General features: G+C 44.1%; 1 protein-coding gene across 2 annotated transcripts in view; it reads right to left on the bottom strand.

Annotated features, from left to right (window-relative positions):
• Nucleotides 1-4,374: 4,374 nt before the first annotated feature.
• PBX3 (PBX homeobox 3) overlaps nucleotides 4,375-19,068 on the bottom strand; it is a 240,940-nt gene continuing 226,246 nt past the window's right edge. Inside the window, exons 6-9 of one of the 2 annotated variants that reach the window (XM_017874747.1) lie at nucleotides 10,941-11,106; nucleotides 9,576-9,688; nucleotides 8,686-8,775; nucleotides 4,375-5,928 (exon numbers count right to left, since the gene is read on the bottom strand). In XM_017874747.1, coding sequence (XP_017730236.1) covers nucleotides 5,836-5,928; nucleotides 8,686-8,775; nucleotides 9,576-9,688; nucleotides 10,941-11,106 — 462 coding nt within the window. In that variant the 3' untranslated portion in view covers nucleotides 4,375-5,835. The remainder of the gene's footprint in view (nucleotides 5,929-8,685; nucleotides 8,776-9,575; nucleotides 9,689-10,940; nucleotides 11,107-19,068) is intronic. The other variant, XM_017874748.1, reaches the window with a different exon arrangement.

Consider the following 19,068-nt stretch of genomic DNA (forward strand, 5'->3'; position numbering starts at 1 on the left):
TATATATATATATATATTAGTCGGATGTGGTGGCACGTGCCTGTAATCCCAACTACTCAGGAGGCTGAGGCAGGAGAATTGCTAGAACCTGAGAGGTGGAGGTTGCAGTGAGCTGAGATCACGCCATTGTACTCCAGCCTAGGAAACAAGAGTGAAACTCCGTCTCAAAATAAAAAAAAAAAAAAAAAATGTGAGTTTAGGCTCCAGACTGACGTTCTGGCTCTGTGTGTATTTGGCCAAGTGGCTTCAGTCTCCCCATCTGTGAAATGTGAAATGGAGATGATAATCGCACCTTCTGTGGGAGGCCGCTATGAGCATTTCAAGAGGGAGTCTGGGACCCGCTAAAGAGCAAGCATCTCCTGCCTCCTGCCTCTATGGCTTCTCTGGTGTACCCTTCCCCATGACCCCTGCTCCCTCCCCCACAGCTCCTCACTTTCCCAACCCTGTAGGGCCTCTGCTGGGATGTCCAGTAGGGATGAAAAGTGCTGCACAAGGGGAATGGCAGGGCTGAGCTCCGCTGGAGGGCACAGTGATCTGGGCTCAGCCTTGAAGGACAGGCATTCACCAGCGGAGAGGGTACAGAAGGACGTTCCAAGAACAGGGAATGAGGGGCCAGGCTCCTTCCTTAAGCCTCTTGCTCAAGATTACACAGCTGGTAGGACGCGAAGCTAGGATTCAAATCCACATCTGGGCCGGGCGCGGTGGTTCATACCTGTAATCTCAGCACTTTGGGAGGCCGAGGCGGGTGGATTGCTTGAGGTCAGGAGTTCGAGACCAGCCTGGCCAACATGGTGAAACACTGTCTCTACTAAAAATACAAAAAATTAGCCAGGTGTGGTGGCAGGAGCCTGTAGTCCCAGCTACTCAGGAGGCTGAGACAGGAGAATCGCTTGAACTTGGGGGGTGGAGGTTGTAATGAGTTGAGATCACATCACTGCACTCCAGCCTAGCCAAGAGCGAGACTCTGTCTCAAAACAAACAAACAAACAAACAAACAAACAAACAACCACATCTGTTGGAACCCAGAACCTGGGGGTAAGATCTGTTCAAACCCAGAGCTGGTTGTGTGGCCAGGAGAACTAAGGAGACTGGGGCCAGAGCTGAGTGGGGCAGAGCCTGGGACTTGGGAAGACACCCATGGGGGCACGGGTGCACACCGAAGCCCAGGCAAAATTCTACCCATGGTAAAGTACACGTGAAGAATGTGCCCAGGCCTGCATGCAGAACTTCAGCTGGTAGGAGGCAGAGCCAGGATTCAAACCCATGCTGCTGGGCTCCAGAACCTTCACTGTGACAGCTGCCCTCCCAGGGAGGTGCTCTGTTTGCCCCCATTAGTGCCAGGCCCAGTCCAGCACAGCCAGACAAAAGGGGGTCTTCCTGTTTCTCACCTCCAACCCCATGATCCATGGACACAGATAGCACCACACACACACACACACACACACACACACACCCACAGGACACCCACACTCAGGTGGCCCAGGCAACTGAGGCATGGGCAGGAAAGTCACAAGCAGGGACGATTTCCCTGGTCACCACCCCCAAGACGGGATCTCATACTGGAGGCCTGATGGCCCAAGTTCACCACAGCCTGTCTGATACTAGTGGCTGCTGAATGTGGCACATGGGGACTTCACAGGGTAAACCCCAGTCTTGGACAGGTGGCGTTGCTTCTTTGAGCCCCAGAATCCCATGGGAAAATGAGATAATAGCACCCCTCGTGGGGTTCCACAGGCATTAAATGAGATACTGTGTGGGAGGTGCTTGGTGGGGGGCCGGCCCAGAGGGGAGGACCCTTTCTCCTGGCACCAGCACACATTTCACCCCGCCTGGGAGACTCAGCCTAACGTTTCTTCTTCACTTCTCTGGAATGCCGCCCCTTCCCACCCCCACTTCTGGCCAGGGAATGGCACATGGACGTTGTTTTGTTTGGGGGCTACAGAACAGCCCTAACTTGGTTTGCAAGGTCACCTGGTCCAATAGACTTAAGAGACTCACACCACTTGTGCACCCCAAGCAGAAGCCTGGTACCCATCCCCACATGGACAGCTGCACAGGCCCTTGGGCCCCACATGCTTGTGAACACACACGTACTCTCAAGTAAGCACACGGGTTCCTGTGCATCGAGCGGTATGTGGACAGGCCCCTTCGCCCGTGACTGGGTATTTCTGGCAGTTTCCTGTTGTTACTCTCCTTGATCTTGTAATGGGTTTTGGGACCCCCACTTCTCTAGTCCCAGGGCTCAGAAGCCCACCAGGCTTTCCGAAGCGCTAAGTGTTGGCTTCTTGAGCAAGAAGGGCTAGGTCAGGGGGTGGGGTCTGGTTTTACTCATCTCTGAGTCTAGCCTCTAACCCACCACTTGACACAGAAAAGGTACCTGGTGAAAATCTATTAAAATCAACGACTGATTTCACCCAATTTGGAGTGAGACATGCCCGCACAGTCTCCATGTCTGGAGCGCTTTACAAACCCCAGGGGACACCAGAGGCTGGGCCAGAGGGCCTGTGTGGTGGCCCAGTTTCCTCACCTATGAAGTGAGGATGCTTCTGTCCTCCCAGGGAGGTGGTGAGGAGTGAAGAGAGAAAACGTGCACATGCTTCCTAACACAGCACATAGGAAGAACATTGTTATTTTCATTTCAGCCTCCCTAGGATAACGGAGATGCCCATAATTCCCTCAGGGGTTGCTAGTCAACGTGTGAATCTCCTCTAAGCACTGGCCTGTGCTTCTCTCCACACACTGGTCCAAGGTGAGACTCAAGGCGGTTCCGAGGAAGTGTCTGCTTTGGGATGTTAAAGATGAATTTGGGTGCGCCTGTGTGTTATGTTCCCACAGTATATTTTTGCAAAACCACATAGCATATATTGTTTTATTTACAAAGATGAGAAAGGCTGACCCACAAGCTAATTGAATCATGCAAATAACTATTTAGCCATGGGAGCAATTCCTACAGGCAGGCTGAGCACCCAGTGAGGGAGGACGGCTTTGGAGCGCAATCTATTTTATAAAGTTTACCCTCATAGTGTAACTGCCTGGAGATTAATGGGAATGGTGGCCCTAGACCTTGTTTGGCCTGGCTTTACCAACTGAAAGAGTCAAACAGTTGTATTTATCATAGACAATTTGCTGCAACTAATTAACATTAATCTGATTTCCTGTGAGTCAGTTTCCTTGAGATATAGTAAACAGGCCAATTACCTGCCATTGACCTCTTTTATTATAAAGATTCAGATATTAGCGACAGATGTATATGTAAACATATGGAATTTCTAACAATTTGAAGAAAACAAACGTTAAATCCAGTTAAAAGATTTTTAATTGGTCTTACAAGATTACAAATTTAGAGTTTAAAAAGGTATGTTGAATATTGCACAGATTGTTTTCTCAATGGCATCTGAGGCCCATTCTTTCCAAACTTTTCTTAGTCTTTAACTGTAGTTAAAGAAGTTAAAGTTGAAGAAGCAAATGTGTGCCAGACGCAGTGGCTCACACCAGTAATCCCACACTTTGGGAAGCCAAGGCAGGAGGATTGCTCGAGCCCAGAAGCTCAAGACCAGCCTGGACAACACAGTCAGAACCCATCTCTAAAAAAAAAAAAACAAATTAACTTAAAAAAAAAATTTCAGTGGGGTCCAGTGGCTCACACCTGTTAATCCCAGAGCTCCAGGAGGCCAAGGTCGGAGGATTGCCTGAGGCCAGTAGTTTGAGACCAGCCTAGGCAACATATCAAGCCATGTCTCTACAGAAAAGAAAAATTAGCCAGGCATGGTGGTATACACCTGTAGTCCTAGCCACTCAGGAAGCTGAGGCAGGAGGATCACCTGAGCCCAGGAGTTTTATGCTGCAGTGAATCAAGATCGCACCACTACACTCTAGCCTGGGTGACAGCATGAGACCCCATCTCAAAAAAAAAAAAAAAAAAAAAAAAAAAAACCACACAAAAAAAAAAAAAAAAAAAAAAAAAAAAAAAAATCCATCTAACAAGTGCCAAAGGCATCACTAGGTCAGGAGAGTGTGAGCTGAGGGCAGAGAGACCTGCGTTCAAGGTGTGACCCCTTGCTGTCCTAGGTCTGTGATCTTTTGGCATTCGCTTAAATTTTCTGAGCTTTGGTTTCCTCATCTATGAATATGGAGTTTTCCTTGCGGTGTTACTGAGCACATCAGGATCAAGTGAGGACTCCCAACGATGGTTCAGTAGGTGGCACGACGCCTGCACACTCAACAGCAGCTGTTCCTTCCCTCCCAGCCCCACCATCATCTCAGAGTCATCTCCGACAGGCAGGCAGTCACACTCCCAGGCCTGGTGCTGGGTGCACTTTCTCCTCTCCCTGCACTTTGCTGGCTCAAATAGTGAAGTAAGAAACTGCATCAACATTTAATCATGAAAGCAAAAAGTTTATTCATGTTTGAAACTACATATAACTACCACGAGGAAGACTTTTTCAATCCAGGGTGTAATCCAGTTAGAAAGGAACACGAAACGTTTTTAATACATTAGAATCACCGCCACAAATTATTTTCATGACTCAATCAGTTTCAGAATCGCATACAATACAAAAGAGAAAGGAGAGGGGCCCCATTACACAGGGTGAAATATACAGTACTGAATACTGAAATCTGAATGCATCACAATTAGTCGCTGCTTTTTTTTTTTTTTTTTTTTGCATGGATTAGTAGTAAGATGAAGAACATTCAAAATGTTTCTCAGTATTTACAACAGTTTTACTGATCCTGTGTTGAATTAAGACCCAATGTTTCCACTCTCGGTTTTTTAAAAGTTGCAAATGCAACCCTGATTTTTCTTTTAAAAGATTACAATGTACATTACATTTTATGAAGGGAAACAAAGTTAATTACAAGATGCAAAAAGATAAGAAAGAGACAAACTACAGCGTGAGTATTGTTCAGAGGTAGTAAGTGAGCACTCTAAGCTACAGAACATGTTGAAATTCTATTGGTTTGTATGAGTTCGCATGAGGTAATAAAGCTGTGTTTTGATTGGTGGGATGTATAAATACTCTTTTGCTACACTATATACAACACTCCAGAGAGCAGGGCCTTTTGCGGATGCCCAGAGGACGTAGCAAACCTTGACAAGTCTATGCAGCACCCAGTGCACACCGTAAAACCCCAGACGGATCGATCTCGTTTTCACCTCTATCAGCAGCAAGTATCTTCGTCTCTCAGAACAATCTGGATCCATAATTTTATTACCGAGCAGACTCTGGGCACTGGTGCTTTCAGAGAGAGAAACGATGCTACCAGTCTCTGATCTAATTATAACATAAGAGATCTGAACACAAACGTGACGAGGAAGATTCTTAAACACAACCATCATTAACAGGGATAGCCAAACAGCTCTTTATTCCAACTCCATTAGTGATATGAAAGTAAGACAATCCAAGTCAGTAATGGAAATATGCAAGAAGTTCAATTTAGGTGAGGTGAATTTTTGCATCTGCTTTAACGATTGAGGTTTAGTGTATATTGTACTTTTTACCCTTAAGGCCAAGTAATTGGCAACTGTGAAACCATTAATGTAAAATATTGATAATAAATTATGATAAAATAGCTACAGGACTGTCAACAATGTTAAATCTTGGCCTAATTGGATAAAGTGCTTTTTTTTTTTTTTTTTTTTTAACATTGTGTGTTTTAAGTATAAATACAAATGATTATGATTCCTTAAAAAACAGATTTACCAAGTTCTCTAATAAGACAAGGTTTTACAGTAAAGCTGTAGATGGTGGGCTACAAAAACGCTTTCCTTTTCCTCCTATTGCTCTGAATGCACTTATCAAGGCATGTCAGCTCAGGGAAAAGTGTGGCCAGAGATTAGTTAGAGGTATCCGAGTGCACACTTCCTGGGCCTTCTGTAGGAGAAGTCACAGAAGATGGAGTTGTTGCGTCCTGCCAGCCTCCATTAGCCTGAAAGGAGAAATACAGTTCAACGGGTGCACGTCTACATATTAATTCTACTCCCCAATTTAAAACACCCGGATGACAACATGAGAGCAGAGATGCATTAGCAAAATGTATTTTCTAAACCCACTGTGGCAGGAGTTGGCAGCATGTGTTAAAGTGGGATTAAATGCATGTAAAACAAATCCATCCCATCAAGTAAAGACTTGGCAATAAATCAACATGCCGAAGAAGGGCTTCAGCGAGGCCCATGCTGGCACCAAGCTTGGCCTTTGATCTGCTGGTAAAACTACAGTGTCTCAAAAAGAATCTCTTAAGAAGGGAGCAGTGGAGAAGCTCAATGCAATGCCTCAGCAAAAGCCTGGGCTCCGTGAAGTCTAAACTTCACCCCGGCTTAATCATCATTTCCACAGAGAAGCAGTTGCCCACCCTTTTTCCATACATGCCTGATAGCTAGCTACTGTAACCCTTGGAAAGTGAAGGCCAGAATTTCCCTCCAAATAGGATCTTCCAGAATGAAAATGCATGAGCCGCGGAGCAGCACACACTGTTAAAATCTGTATTCCAATTATCTGTGGCCGAGGCTGCTATTTGGGATGTTGCTCCTGCCTTCCACATGCTGCTGGCCCTTCCTGCCTCAGACCCGCAGCAGCAATAACTGTACTCAGAAACAAATTTGCCTTATGTCTTGGCCTATAGTGGCAATTGCTGAAATCAATGTCTGATCAGATTTCTGCTGTGGCAGACAGCTTGTCGCTACATATTTTTATGTCAGTCAAGAAGAGGGAGGTGCCAGCCTCGTGAGTTGGGGAACACTGAGTGGAAGTGACGGGGCAGGCCTTTCTGGAGAGGAGGCGAGGGTGAGCTGGCTCCCAGTGCCTGCAGCACCAACCACCCTCTGCCTGCATGCTGCCCCCAGACCCGGACCCCCCACACCAATGTCAGGGTGGATCATAAGGTGCCTCCTGCCTCCCTCACATCTACCTGCAATTTCCTCTGCAAGTCCATCCAAAATGTCCTCTTTCAGGCCTGGGCTGCCAGGCTGCTAAGAACTCTGTCTAGAGTCCCTGCCCAGCCCAGATATAGCTCCTAGATGAGCATGTGGCAGCCATTGTTTCTTCTCCCATGATCACAGTTCCTGGAGAACTCCCTGTCTTCTGATTCACTGCAGAGTTCGGCATGCAAAGCACCTTTTCTACCTCCACGACCCATGGAAAGGGAGGGAAAACCCTAACAACCCCACAGAGATGACCGGAGCCTAAGGGAAGAGGATTCTCCAGGCTTGAGGCATACCAAATTCAGGTTAAGAAAAACAAAACGAAACAATATTAAAAAAAAAAAAAAAAAAAGCTATGGTGGTATTGTTTTAAAGCCTCTGTTGTGCCAGGTTGGCTAATGACATGCCCGTGTGTGTTCGGTGGACTCTCAGAAATCCTCTTCTCTATCTAAAAGGTAAGCTGTTTCCACCGTCAGGTATGAAAATCTACTCAGGAAAAGAAAAACTCTCACACAGATACAAGTCTAAAGATATTCCATCTGAAGTAAACATCATTCCTCTTTTATCCAAATTTATAAACAACAAATGTACAATATTTTTACCCAGCGTGGCAGCTGGAGGAGAGGTTGTCAGCAAGCGTTCTTTTTTTTTCAAAATAAATTAATCCTTACTCTGGTGGTTTGAGATTATGCACTGTATTATACAACAGCGCCTTATCAAGCCTCATCAGTGAAGATGGAATTCATGTCTGTAAAATGCTGCAGGCAATCACAGTTTCATATTTTATCATGTTGATAAGGATATCGCACATTCTCTGAAGCATTTCAAAACACTTAAATGAAAAAGGAGAAATGCAACTAAAAGGCTTTTTATATGGTTTGTTGTGGGTTATTATGAGTTATTTATAAGCCCAAAAAGAAAGATTTGACATTTCAAATGTAAAAGATTTGAGTATTTAATGGTCCTTTTTTCCCTTTACAATTGAACATCCTCAATCACTTTTAAATCATTAATATTTACTCTCATAGCAAGCCAAGGGCCTAAAAAGGGAGAATTTTGCCCATTTTCTTCCTGAGTCTACTACCGTGAGTTGGGCAGTTAATTTCCTTCCTAAGTCTAGAACCCCAGACTCCATCCACCACACCCCGCAGCACCACCACGATGACCTGCCTCCCTGCCCCTTCCCCCTTTTCCAGAGCTGTGTGTTTTGCCATTTTCCATCCATGTCAGTGGAGGGAAAGGTAAAGTTGTAGTGAAGTAGTTACAAAAGTTAAAATCATTTCCTCCATAATTAAAGTTGTCAAATATGTTTTGCATCCCACATTGACAATACAGCAAGATGCTTTTAATAACAGAATTATTTGTTTAGCTTGGTTTGTTGGTCTGCCTGGGAGTCTCCAAACTTACCACCTTCACCTGAGTTCTGCTTCGGAATTTTTCCTGCTGCCTGATTCTAAGATAAATGACCTGTTTTCTACTGTCTCCCTGGAACACAGCACCGATGGTAGGAAATGGCATCTTAATGGGCTGATGCTTAAGTCCCTGCTGATGACAGGACACCAGCCACTTCTGGGCATCTATGACGACTTCTAAGGGTATCCAGGTGGCATCAAGCATTTAGGTTCTTAAAATAAAAGTGCAGCAAAGATGCTGCCTTCCCTACCTGCCAATAAGATGAGAAGGCAGGTCAAATGGCTATTAATTTCTTTATTAGTCACTGTTTACCTGACACTGTGCTCCTACAGCTGGCTCCCCAGAGTACTCACATTTAAATTATGTGGACTGTACAGTGAATTTCCTCCAAGGCCATCACTGTAGCCTCCCGTCTGATTGATAACATGACGGAGGGTATCCACCTAGGTGAGACAAAACAAAATTCATCATCCCAAATCTATTAAAACGTCATCACTTACAAAAGGAAATAATTTGAATTATGTGTGCCACAAGGGTTTAACATCTTCAATGAAAGACAAATTTATCAATCAAATGTGACTGGCAGAATTTCAACCATTCTTTGCATATTTAAACTCACAAATCTTTGTTTTTCATGCCAGCCAAACAATAACATCTTCATGGCAAGCAATGCAACTTTCCATCTACAGCAACCAAATGGATGTGGCTGTGGGTGAAAACCTACTTAGAATTGTGTATATGGAATTATCTCAACTCTCTCTCTCTCTCACTTTCTCTATGTCTCATACACACACACCTAAATGTATAAAAACTATATGAGTAGTTCTGTTCTCAATTAAGAGGACAAGAAAAGAGTAGAAATTATAGAGTTATAATTTAAGAACTCAGATTTTGTACTCTGACTTAAGAAATGAAACAGCAACATGTTCTTAAACCATATACACACTGGAACACTCAATTTTTCTGTTCTATTTTGTGACAAAAGTAAGATGCACCCAACCCCTCTCCATGAGCTCAAGCCAGAGCCGAATGCATTCACAAAGTTTATCAGGTTTGAATCATCAAAAGTCACTGTTCACTTGACTTCTCATTAAATTAAATGGTAGGGCAGATGGGTCCTGTTTGGAAGCACCCAGCACAGGTTCTGCATGGATGTGTAGACCACTTCCATAGGGTCAGAGGAAGGAGTTTTGAGCCCAAACCCTACCCTGCTAGAAAGGCCCCTCTGGGGCATCTCTCCTACCTGTGATTGCACATTGGCTCCGACTTGGGACCCTTGGTAAGAATCCCCATTCAGACTCTGCATGTTCATGAACATGTCCCCAGAATTTGGGAGGTTAAAAGAACCAGAAGAACCTGGAAAGGAAAGAGTTAAGTAGCTGAATAACAGAGAGCTACACACATAATCCTCAAAGACCTAGAGGCAGGGAGAGGAGAAACAGTACAGAAGGGAAAGGCTGTGCACAACATAAAGCATTTCCAGATCTAAGAGGATGGAGAGTAACTCCAGAGAGTTGGGTCCTGTGAGTCACTCTACATCTAGGAGAAGTCCCATCAATGGGGAAGCCCAAACTTAAAAAACAAAACCAAAAATGAAGAGACAAATCAAAATAAATTAAAAAGAAAAAAATAAACCAAAACACCCAGCAGCTGGCCTGGACCCTTCCCCTTGTTTCCACTGATCTGCAGGATTTAGTCATGACACGAGCTTGTCAACAAGGCTGTCACGGTGGACAGCCACCCAGAGAAGAGACTTTCCCAGGAACTCTTTCTTAGCTATGCATATACCTCCCTCTCCTTTCACCTGTTTTTATGTGCCATTAAAAAGAACTGGGGGGTGAGGAGACAAGACAAAACAAACAAAAAATCCCCTATTTTCTGAACTTCTAAAGATATATTTAAGAGACCTTCTCAGAAAAGTCCCTGGAATTGCTACTGAAGTCCATCTGTTTGGACTACCTGCACATCTTTCATTGTTATTCAAGTTCCCCGAAACTTTAAAGTATTTCTAACCCCTCACAAATGTCACATAAAATGCAGCCAAAATGTACGAGACAAGGATCCAAGAATCTTGCATGCGTGTATTAAGCACCATAACCCTCACAGCTAGCCACCTGCTGAGCATGCCATCAGTCCTGCTCAGACAATGTTGCCAAAAGGCAGAGAAAGGACAGAGGCGCTGGGCAGAAAGCACTGCTGCACTTCTCTCCAGCATTCCAGCTTCCTCATGCACAGCAACTGCTGCATTTCCCACTTCTGCTATTTCACTCTCCACAGACCACTACTGACCCTAAAGTGATAACTGGAAAGAGATAGCTAAAATAGTCATGAGTGAGAGCACTCTGCCTAACTGCTGAACTGAAAGCCACTACTAAGTGTAAAAGTTCCATCATCTACTAGTGAGTGGCATTCACTGTGAAGAGTGGGTTTACAGGCTCTGGCCTTCCACTCATTCACCCATCTCAAGAACAAGCCTACATTTGAACATAAATCTTCCTTTTTAAGTCCACTCTGTCCTCAGTATGGCTCTTGTTTCCTGGCCTGTGGGACAGGGCATTGTGGCATAAGGCTGCCTGGGCCAGCTGGGGAGCAAGCCCCCAGTACGCACCGGAATTTGGTGTGGTGGGCGAATTGGTCTGGTTGTTCTGCACAGCTGCTGCTACTGCGTGTGCAGCTGTCACGGCTGTCTTTGCAGCATAGAGGTTGGCTTCTTCCTGAAACTTGCCGATGTTCTTCTTGTACCTGATTCGTTTGTTGCCAAACCAATTGGATACCTACAAATTGCAGGGACATGGATGCGAAGGGGAAGAGAAAGAAATAATCAAAATCCAATAATACCTGTCGGACACCAATGCAATACCACACAATTCCTAGCCTGCAACCTCACATCCTATGGATCATGCATTATGGTTTTAGGGGTTATTTTCTCTTTTGGAAAAACTCTCACATTCTTTTGGAATAACACCGCTTTCTTAGAGTTGGCCACACTAATACCAAAATGGCAGGGAGCACTGCTCATAAAAGATATCCAACTGCTATATACCGATTAGTATATAAATAGGCCCCCAAACTCAGGCTGAAAAGCTGAAGGAAATATTTGCTAAGTTAGGTAACTAATAAGAAATACTTGAACATGAACAACTTATTCTTCTTTTTTGGGTCTAGAATAATTTTGGCAGCTGAATAGTAGAATCATGTTTGGTCTGCTGAAAAGAGTAACATCAATTAATAATGGATGAAAAAACCCTTTGTCTTCTGCCTTAGAAAACACTGCATGTCTGCCAAGATGGCTGCTCAAGCTCTGCCAGTTAACATGTGGGAAGATCACAACTTGAAAACTCAAGTAATTCCAATCAGGTCAAATGCAAACACAGAGGAGCAACTCTAATGTCATCAGGTAGAAGATATTTATTTCTTTTGCAAACTTCTTATCATGTCAGCTGGTGCAAATGGAAGAGATTTCTACAAAGGATCTTGGCAATAGGCAGATTTCATCACATTTCAAGGAGAGCAGAACTCAGCCCCAGGATCATGGCTCAGAGTTACAATGTGTTCAGGCACCTGTAATTGAGCTATATAAAGAAGCTAAAAGCCACATAGCAATTTATAAGAAAGCATACCCACTCACTATATAAAAGGATCTGACCTCTCTTTTATTAAAGTAACAGTTTAAAAATACTTTTCAATAATTTCTTAATAATCTGTCAAAGGGGCATATTGCTGTGATATCAGGCTGGGTGGGATCATTATTCTACCCTGAAGGTAATTATCTCCATTTTTTTTTTTTTTTTTTTTTTTTGAGACGCGAGTCATCGCTCTGCTCGCCCAGGTCTGGAGTGCAGTGGCGCAATCTCGGCTCACCGCAAGCTCCGCCTCCCGGGCTCACGCCCATTCTCCTGCCTCAGCTCCCCGAGTAGCTGCGCGATACAGGGTGCCGCGCCACCCTGGCCGGGCCTAATTTTTGTAATTTTAGTAGAGACGCAGGTTTCACTGTGTTAGCCAGGATGGGCTCGAATCCTCCTAGACCTCGCTGATCCGCCGGCCTCGGCCTCCCAAGTGCTGGGTTACAGGGGCTTGGAGCCACCGCGCCTGGCTTTTTTTTTTTTTTTTTTTTTTTTTTGAGATGCGAGTCTCGCTCTGTTCGCCCCAGGCTGCGAGTGCAGTGGCATCCATCTCGGCTCACTGCAAGGCCTCCGGGCCTCCTGGGCTTCATGCCATTCTCTCTGCCTCAGTCTCCCAGTAGCTGGGACTACAGGCACCCACCATACAAGGCCCAGCTAATTTTTTTTATTTTTTAAGTTTTTTAGAGATGCGCGCTTTCACTACATTAGCCAGGATAGGTCTCAATCTCCTGACCTCGTGATCCACCCCGCCCTCGAGTGCTGGGATTACAGGAGTGAGCCACCGCGCCCGGCCCCTGAAGGTATTATTCCTCACAGCTATTCATAGGGGCCCTGAAGAGACATAAGGAGTAGCATGTAGTTTGAAGCCTTCCAACCCAATTTACACTGTGGGCACCCCTTTTGACCATCTCTGCCAAGTCTTTAATTGCTTTGGAAATAGAATTCTCATTCTTCAACCTATGGCGCTCATCCTTCTGGAAGGAGCAGAAAGCCCTGGCAACGGAGCCACGTGACGAAGACAACATTGGCCTTGCTACTGACCATATGCTGTCCATCCTGGGGGTCATGGGGTGCACACATATGCACATATGCACATGCAGGCATACTTGCTGAGGACCCATGCAGCAACCACGAGCACAGGTTCGTCGGACAGAAACAAGCCAAGCCCATTAGGAAGTAAATGTGCTACAGATCAGCACTTCCTAGCTGTTTCTGTTCCACCATCTTTTTTTCCCCCTAGAAGACTGTATGTATCCCTTCTTTTCTTCATATCAAATAGAGTGGCTCTAATAACTATCATTTGGTGAATGACCATTATGTAGAGCACCTTGCATACATTTTCTCATTTTAATGTGAACAATTTCAAGGGCTAGGTGGTAGAGGGGAGTAGTTATACTGGCATGACACCAGTCCCAAATCCAATGGCCTTGTCTCTCTGACTAGTTTGACCTCTCAGCAGTGTCTGATACTTGTAATTACCACCCCTCTTGCCTAGAGCAGGCTCTTACATGGTGTATGTGACATTATTCTCCTTCTCCTCCAACATCTGCTCTTCCCTGATACGAGAGAGAGAGAGAGAGAGAGAGAGAGAGAGAGAGAAGTTTTCTCTAGGACTCAGCTCTTGACCCTCTTCTCTCTTGCACCTAGAGCAACCTTATCCATATTCAAAATTTCAGTTATCCTCTCTGTGTGGATGACTCCCAGATTTCCATCTCTTATCCATATCATCTATGAAGATAGTGAGTTCTCATTTTTAAAGAGATTTCCATATAAATTGTTCTGCCACAACCTCCAACTCAATAGGTCTAAGAGGAAATCAGGTGTCCTCTAAGCGTGTGCCACCTCCTCCACATTTTCTTTGTGGTCCTGATCTCTCCATCTCCAGAGATGTGGTACTCACTACCTCATAAAATCCCTGCCTCCATTGGTGGATAGTCCTAATGCGTATATAGTTCTCTTTATTCTGAACTACAATCTGGTTCCCTTTCCTTTCCACGTATTGGTCCTACTTCCAACATCTAGACTGTCACAACATTAGGCCTTCAAGCTCAGCCCCAAGGGACCTCTTCATCCTATTATTAGCCTTCTTGGCTCTCCCTTCCTGAGCCCCATAGGCTCACAGCAGGTGTGCATTATAACTGCATAGGATGTGGCAATAGGAGGAAGTTAGCAGAGTATATAAGCGAGGAAGCCATGAGGGCCTGAGCCAGGCAGAGCAGTAGGAGTGGAGAGGGTACATATTATGGAGGAGGAACAGACAGAATCTGGCCACTGACTAGCTCTGGAGGTCAGTGGAGAGGGACAAGTCAGAGACGATGCAGGCGTGGCACCCAGGCCTTGAGCAGGATGTAGACAGATACTCGGGAGGAATTTCTGCACCAGGACAAATCAGCCTCAGTGATCATTAGAATCTATACCAGAATTATGTGATTCTAAAAGTTCTAAATCAAGATTGGAAAAGGACTATAAAGGTATGGGTTCTGTTTATGCTTGTTAAAGCATGTTCTCTTTGACCTTACCTCATGTTTCGCAATGCATGCTCTCAGCTCAGGAGACAGACCTAGAGCTGGCTTGCAAAACGCTCTTTTAATACATAATTATCACTCTAGCTTTTCTGACTAAGACTGTCAGGCCTCAGAAAGAGTTAAATATTGAACATATCTATAGTGCAAAGGAGGATAGTCTTGGTTGAGAGGGAATCTGGCATTTCTTAAGCATAATTAATGAAAATTCCCCAACTCTGAATTTAGCAACAAAGGCCCATCTTAGATATCTCTTCTTCCAAACAATTCTCTGTTGGATTCAGTACTTTGTAGTTAATATTACCTTGACAATCAGAGAAGCTATAATACATTAATGAAACCTAGCCTGGAAAATCAGATTACAGCTTTATTAACAGTTTCATAATTGAGGAATCTCTGTACCATCGAAGGTCTCATCTCTAGATATGTAAGAATCCTCTGTTTATGCATACCTCTGGACCAATCAAACAACAGTCGTCACTAATAAAGGTTTATTTAATTCTCACAGTAAAATTTTAATATCACCAGCAGCCTGGGGAAGCTTTAGCAAGTGGATTTGCTTGACATCAGATCGTTTTTATTCTGCTAGTCCCAATACTTCTTAATCTTTAATATCAAGGCAATTAAAATTAATGGCCACTCATCCGAAGCTACTGTGGGCACTGTTTCCTTGACATCAATTGTTTGATGGGATTACCTAGAGGTTAAACTAACAAGCAAGGTTTAATTGGAAGCAATGAAAGAAGCAGTGATCATACGTTATGTTTAACCTGCATAACCACATCTAAATGAATATCTAAAAATGTTAAACTATTTCTCAAATTAAAATATGCACGTCACATTCTGATATTACAGATTTGGGTATTGCAGCAATCAGCTATTAAGACCACACTGCTGCAACTGAGATGGGGTAATTAATGTATCAATCGACACCTAAATTCAGGATATTTTTTCACCTTTTAAAAACAGATGGATATAATTAGTTGCAAAAGAAGCCCTAAGCTCACCCGGTAGGAAGCCTCCAAGGCTACAGGTCATGTGGCCCCTCCTGCACAGTGCTCACAGTGGGGCTAGGCTGTATGCACGGCGCATGAAGGCGAGCAGAGCTTGCTCCATCTCTGAACTGGAATGGTCTGTACAGTGGTCCCAGAATAGAAACGCAGGCAGGAAATTGGTGAAGGGAAAGCGACTACACTGTCTTGTGCCTCTCTGTTGAGCCGCATATCAAGGATTCATGACTCTGGATTGTGCCCAAGGCAAAGGGCCATGGAAGAATTTTAAGATCAATTAAAAATGAGAATAAAAGCACAAGTACTCTCCCTCTTCTACTGATGTTCATTGTTATCAGCCCCCAGACTGAGCCTCTGGTAATTAGGGGAACGAGTAGTGCACATTATGCAGGCCGCTGATTTTCTGGAACTTTTCTGCAAGGCCAAGGAGCAGCCAAAAAGGGCTCTGGTCTCTCCCATATACGACAACCATGTAGTTCCCCTACGCAATTCAGCTATAGATTGCCAATTGCTTTTAAAAGTAAAAATGCTTTCCACATAATATAATAACTAGATTCACCTTTTATATAGCTTTTTTACCTTCTTCAAAAAGTTTTTACTCATTATCTCACTTAGAACCTCTGATTTGGAGGGAGTTGAGTCAGATGTGGGAGGTATCACATAACGGTTACGTGCTTTGGACTCAGAATCCAGTTTCAAATTCACACTCTGCTATTTACTAAGCTGAGTGGACAGATTGTTTTAGTTATTTTAGTGTTTCCTTTCCTATAAAATGAGAATAACAACATAAATCGTAGTATCTTCCTCACAGAATTGTTGGGTGCGTTAATGGCTTTGGCACATACTATTTACCTGGTAACTATTAGCTATTACTATCACTCATGTTTTATCAAGGAAGAAACAAGAGATCCAGCACACAGACAAGTTGCCCAAAGTGGGATGCAAAGTGGGATGGATCTAGAATTCAGCCCCAGGACTCCCCATCAGCTTTTTCTTTTCTAAATAACCAACTGCGAAATGCTTACCAAGCATCTGCTATGGTCAATATTGTACCAGGTGCTGTGGGGAGATGAAAAAATAAGCACATGGCCCCTCCTGCCTGGACTTTACAATCTGGTTATAAAAGCAATGTTGTCCACTCAAAATAATTAGCAAAACTTGCAGGGTAGTGATGATCTCATGTCGAACCATATAGTGCAGACTCTAAAAGCAACAGGGATTTGGAGGAAGAGACATCCCAGCAGGTCTGAGAAATCAGAGGAGGCTTGTGAGGCAAGGTCAAACCTGAACAGGACCTCCATTTCAATCCAGTTCAATTCCAGAGTACTTTTATTGAAACTCCACAATTCAGAAGCAGAAAACTCCAATAGCTCGTGTGGCCACAAACAAGCCAAAAATGCAAGCCTGCCTCCCTCTCCCTGGACCACTCCGAGATCCCAGAAACTTTGTTCTCTTATGTAACTTAACTTCCTTTTCCCTTCTTAAGCTCTAAACCCCATTTTTATAGTGACAGAGTGAAGAGAAACTCATTCTACAGAAAAAGGAGAGGAAAAATCAAGAAGTGTTTCTACAAGAGGTAGCATCTGAGAGAACTTTTCTGTTGGGGAAGGAGCGGGCAGTGAGATGGGGAAGGCATTGGTACCTGGGGAGGAGCAGGAGCAAAGCACCTGAAGGGCTGGCAGGTTCTGGCTGAGGAAAAGGAAGGGGGAGAAGCTCTGGGCAAGGGAAAGCCTGAAGAGGGGCTCGCAGGTTCTTCCCAGGTGTTACTGCTGAGTGCAGGGGACAGAGCTGAAACGGAGCCTGAGATCTGTAGCAGTGGAGTTCAGAAAGGGCTCCAGTGAGGCTGACCTCCCATCCATGTGCCTGTCCAGGGTCAGTGGTATGCACATTTTTGCTGTGCAAAATTCCCCTAAATTAATTTTGAAAATCATGGACCTTCTCACACATTTTTCCTTCCTTGCGCATTTTCTAAGTTGGCATCTACAATTTTTCATAAGTCTACATAGTTGTAAACAGTGTTATTCCAGTACATCATAAATGTTGACATCTTAAAATAAAACTGTAACACTATTCTTTAAAATGTATCCAACCAAATACAAATAGCACAGCAATTTGATACCCATTATCCATTTAAAAAATACATAGGCCAGGCGTGGTGGCTCACCCCTGTAATCCCAGCACTTTGGGAGGCCAAGGCGGGCAGATCACGGGGTCAGGAGATCGAGACCATCCTGGCCAATATGATGAAACCCTGTCTCTACTAAAAAACAAAAAATTAGCCAGGCATGGTGGTGCACGCCTGTAGTCCCAGCTACTCAGGAGGCTGGGGCAGGGGAATCGCTTGAACCCAGGAGGCAGAGACTGCAGCGAGCCATGATCGCACCACTACACTCCAGCCTGTCAACAGATGGAGACTGTGTCTCAAAACAAAAAAACAAAACAAACTTGCTCTTCAAGTTTAAAATTTTATGTTCTTTTTGTTCTTGAAAGTTTATTTCTAGTTCATCTCTCCCATATTATCCTAATGCAATATACTTTTATGCTCTACAAAAGGAATATATGGAAATTGAAATTTTGAAATTGTTTTATTTCCTGTAATTATAAGGCTCTACATGTTTAATATTTCCTTCTGGACCAAACTATCATTATAGTTAGTCTAAAACTAACCAAAGCAATACAAAGACTTATTTTGATAAATAAAAATATACTTATTTTGACCATCAAATGCAGGTCTCATTGTGCACGCATTTCGTACTTGGGAGTGGGGTGACAGTACAGTGCCGATTAAAGGAGGTTTGGTTACCACCAGTATTTCATAACGTCTCTTGTTGGGCATCCAGGAGGGTCTCATACTTGAGGGCAATGAACCAGGTGGAAGTATCCCTTTCTTTCATAAAGTAAGAAAAGGGCAGGTAGGAAAGGGCAGGAAGGGAAAAGAAAACCAACCCAATGCTTCCATCAGAGCCACTTTCTGGGGCAGGTGGATTTTAGGAAGGAGTACACATACCTGAGTCCTCTTTGGAAAACCTTCAGCTACTCTGTGGAGTATGCGTCCCACCCCCAAGTTTGCAGAGTGCTGCCTTAAGTGATCAGGCTAACTCTGGTTACGTTTTAACTTCTCTATGTGAGCACAGCATGGGAACCCCTCATACTGGGTGTGCCTAAAGACTTTTTCTGGGCTCAAAACAGGGCTCATTCGGGTAACCACTTCCATGTCACAATGACCTTTTGTAGCTACACAGACAACAAATCTGTCAACTATAGGATCTTTTAAGTTCAGATTAAAGAAATAAACTTAAGGAGGGTAGATACAGTTTACTTTTTATTTAGCATAACCTTTCTGGAGTGTAAGCCAGCAAATATTAACACACCCTTTGCCCAGATTACTAAAACTTATCTTGAGAAAATACTTACAGATAAATGTACAAAGATATCCACTACAGCCCTACCTTTTTTTTTTTTTTTTTTGAGGCAGGGTCTCACTCTGTTGCCCAGGCTGAAGTGCAGTGGCATAATCATGGTTCACTGCAGCCTCAACCTCCCAGGCTCAAGAGATCCTCCCATCTCAGACTCCTGAGTAG

The sequence above is a fragment of the Rhinopithecus bieti genome, unplaced genomic scaffold (assembly GCF_001698545.2).
Source record: "Rhinopithecus bieti isolate Rb0 unplaced genomic scaffold, ASM169854v2 scaffold_7967, whole genome shotgun sequence".
Taxonomy (NCBI): Eukaryota; Metazoa; Chordata; class Mammalia; order Primates; family Cercopithecidae; genus Rhinopithecus; species Rhinopithecus bieti.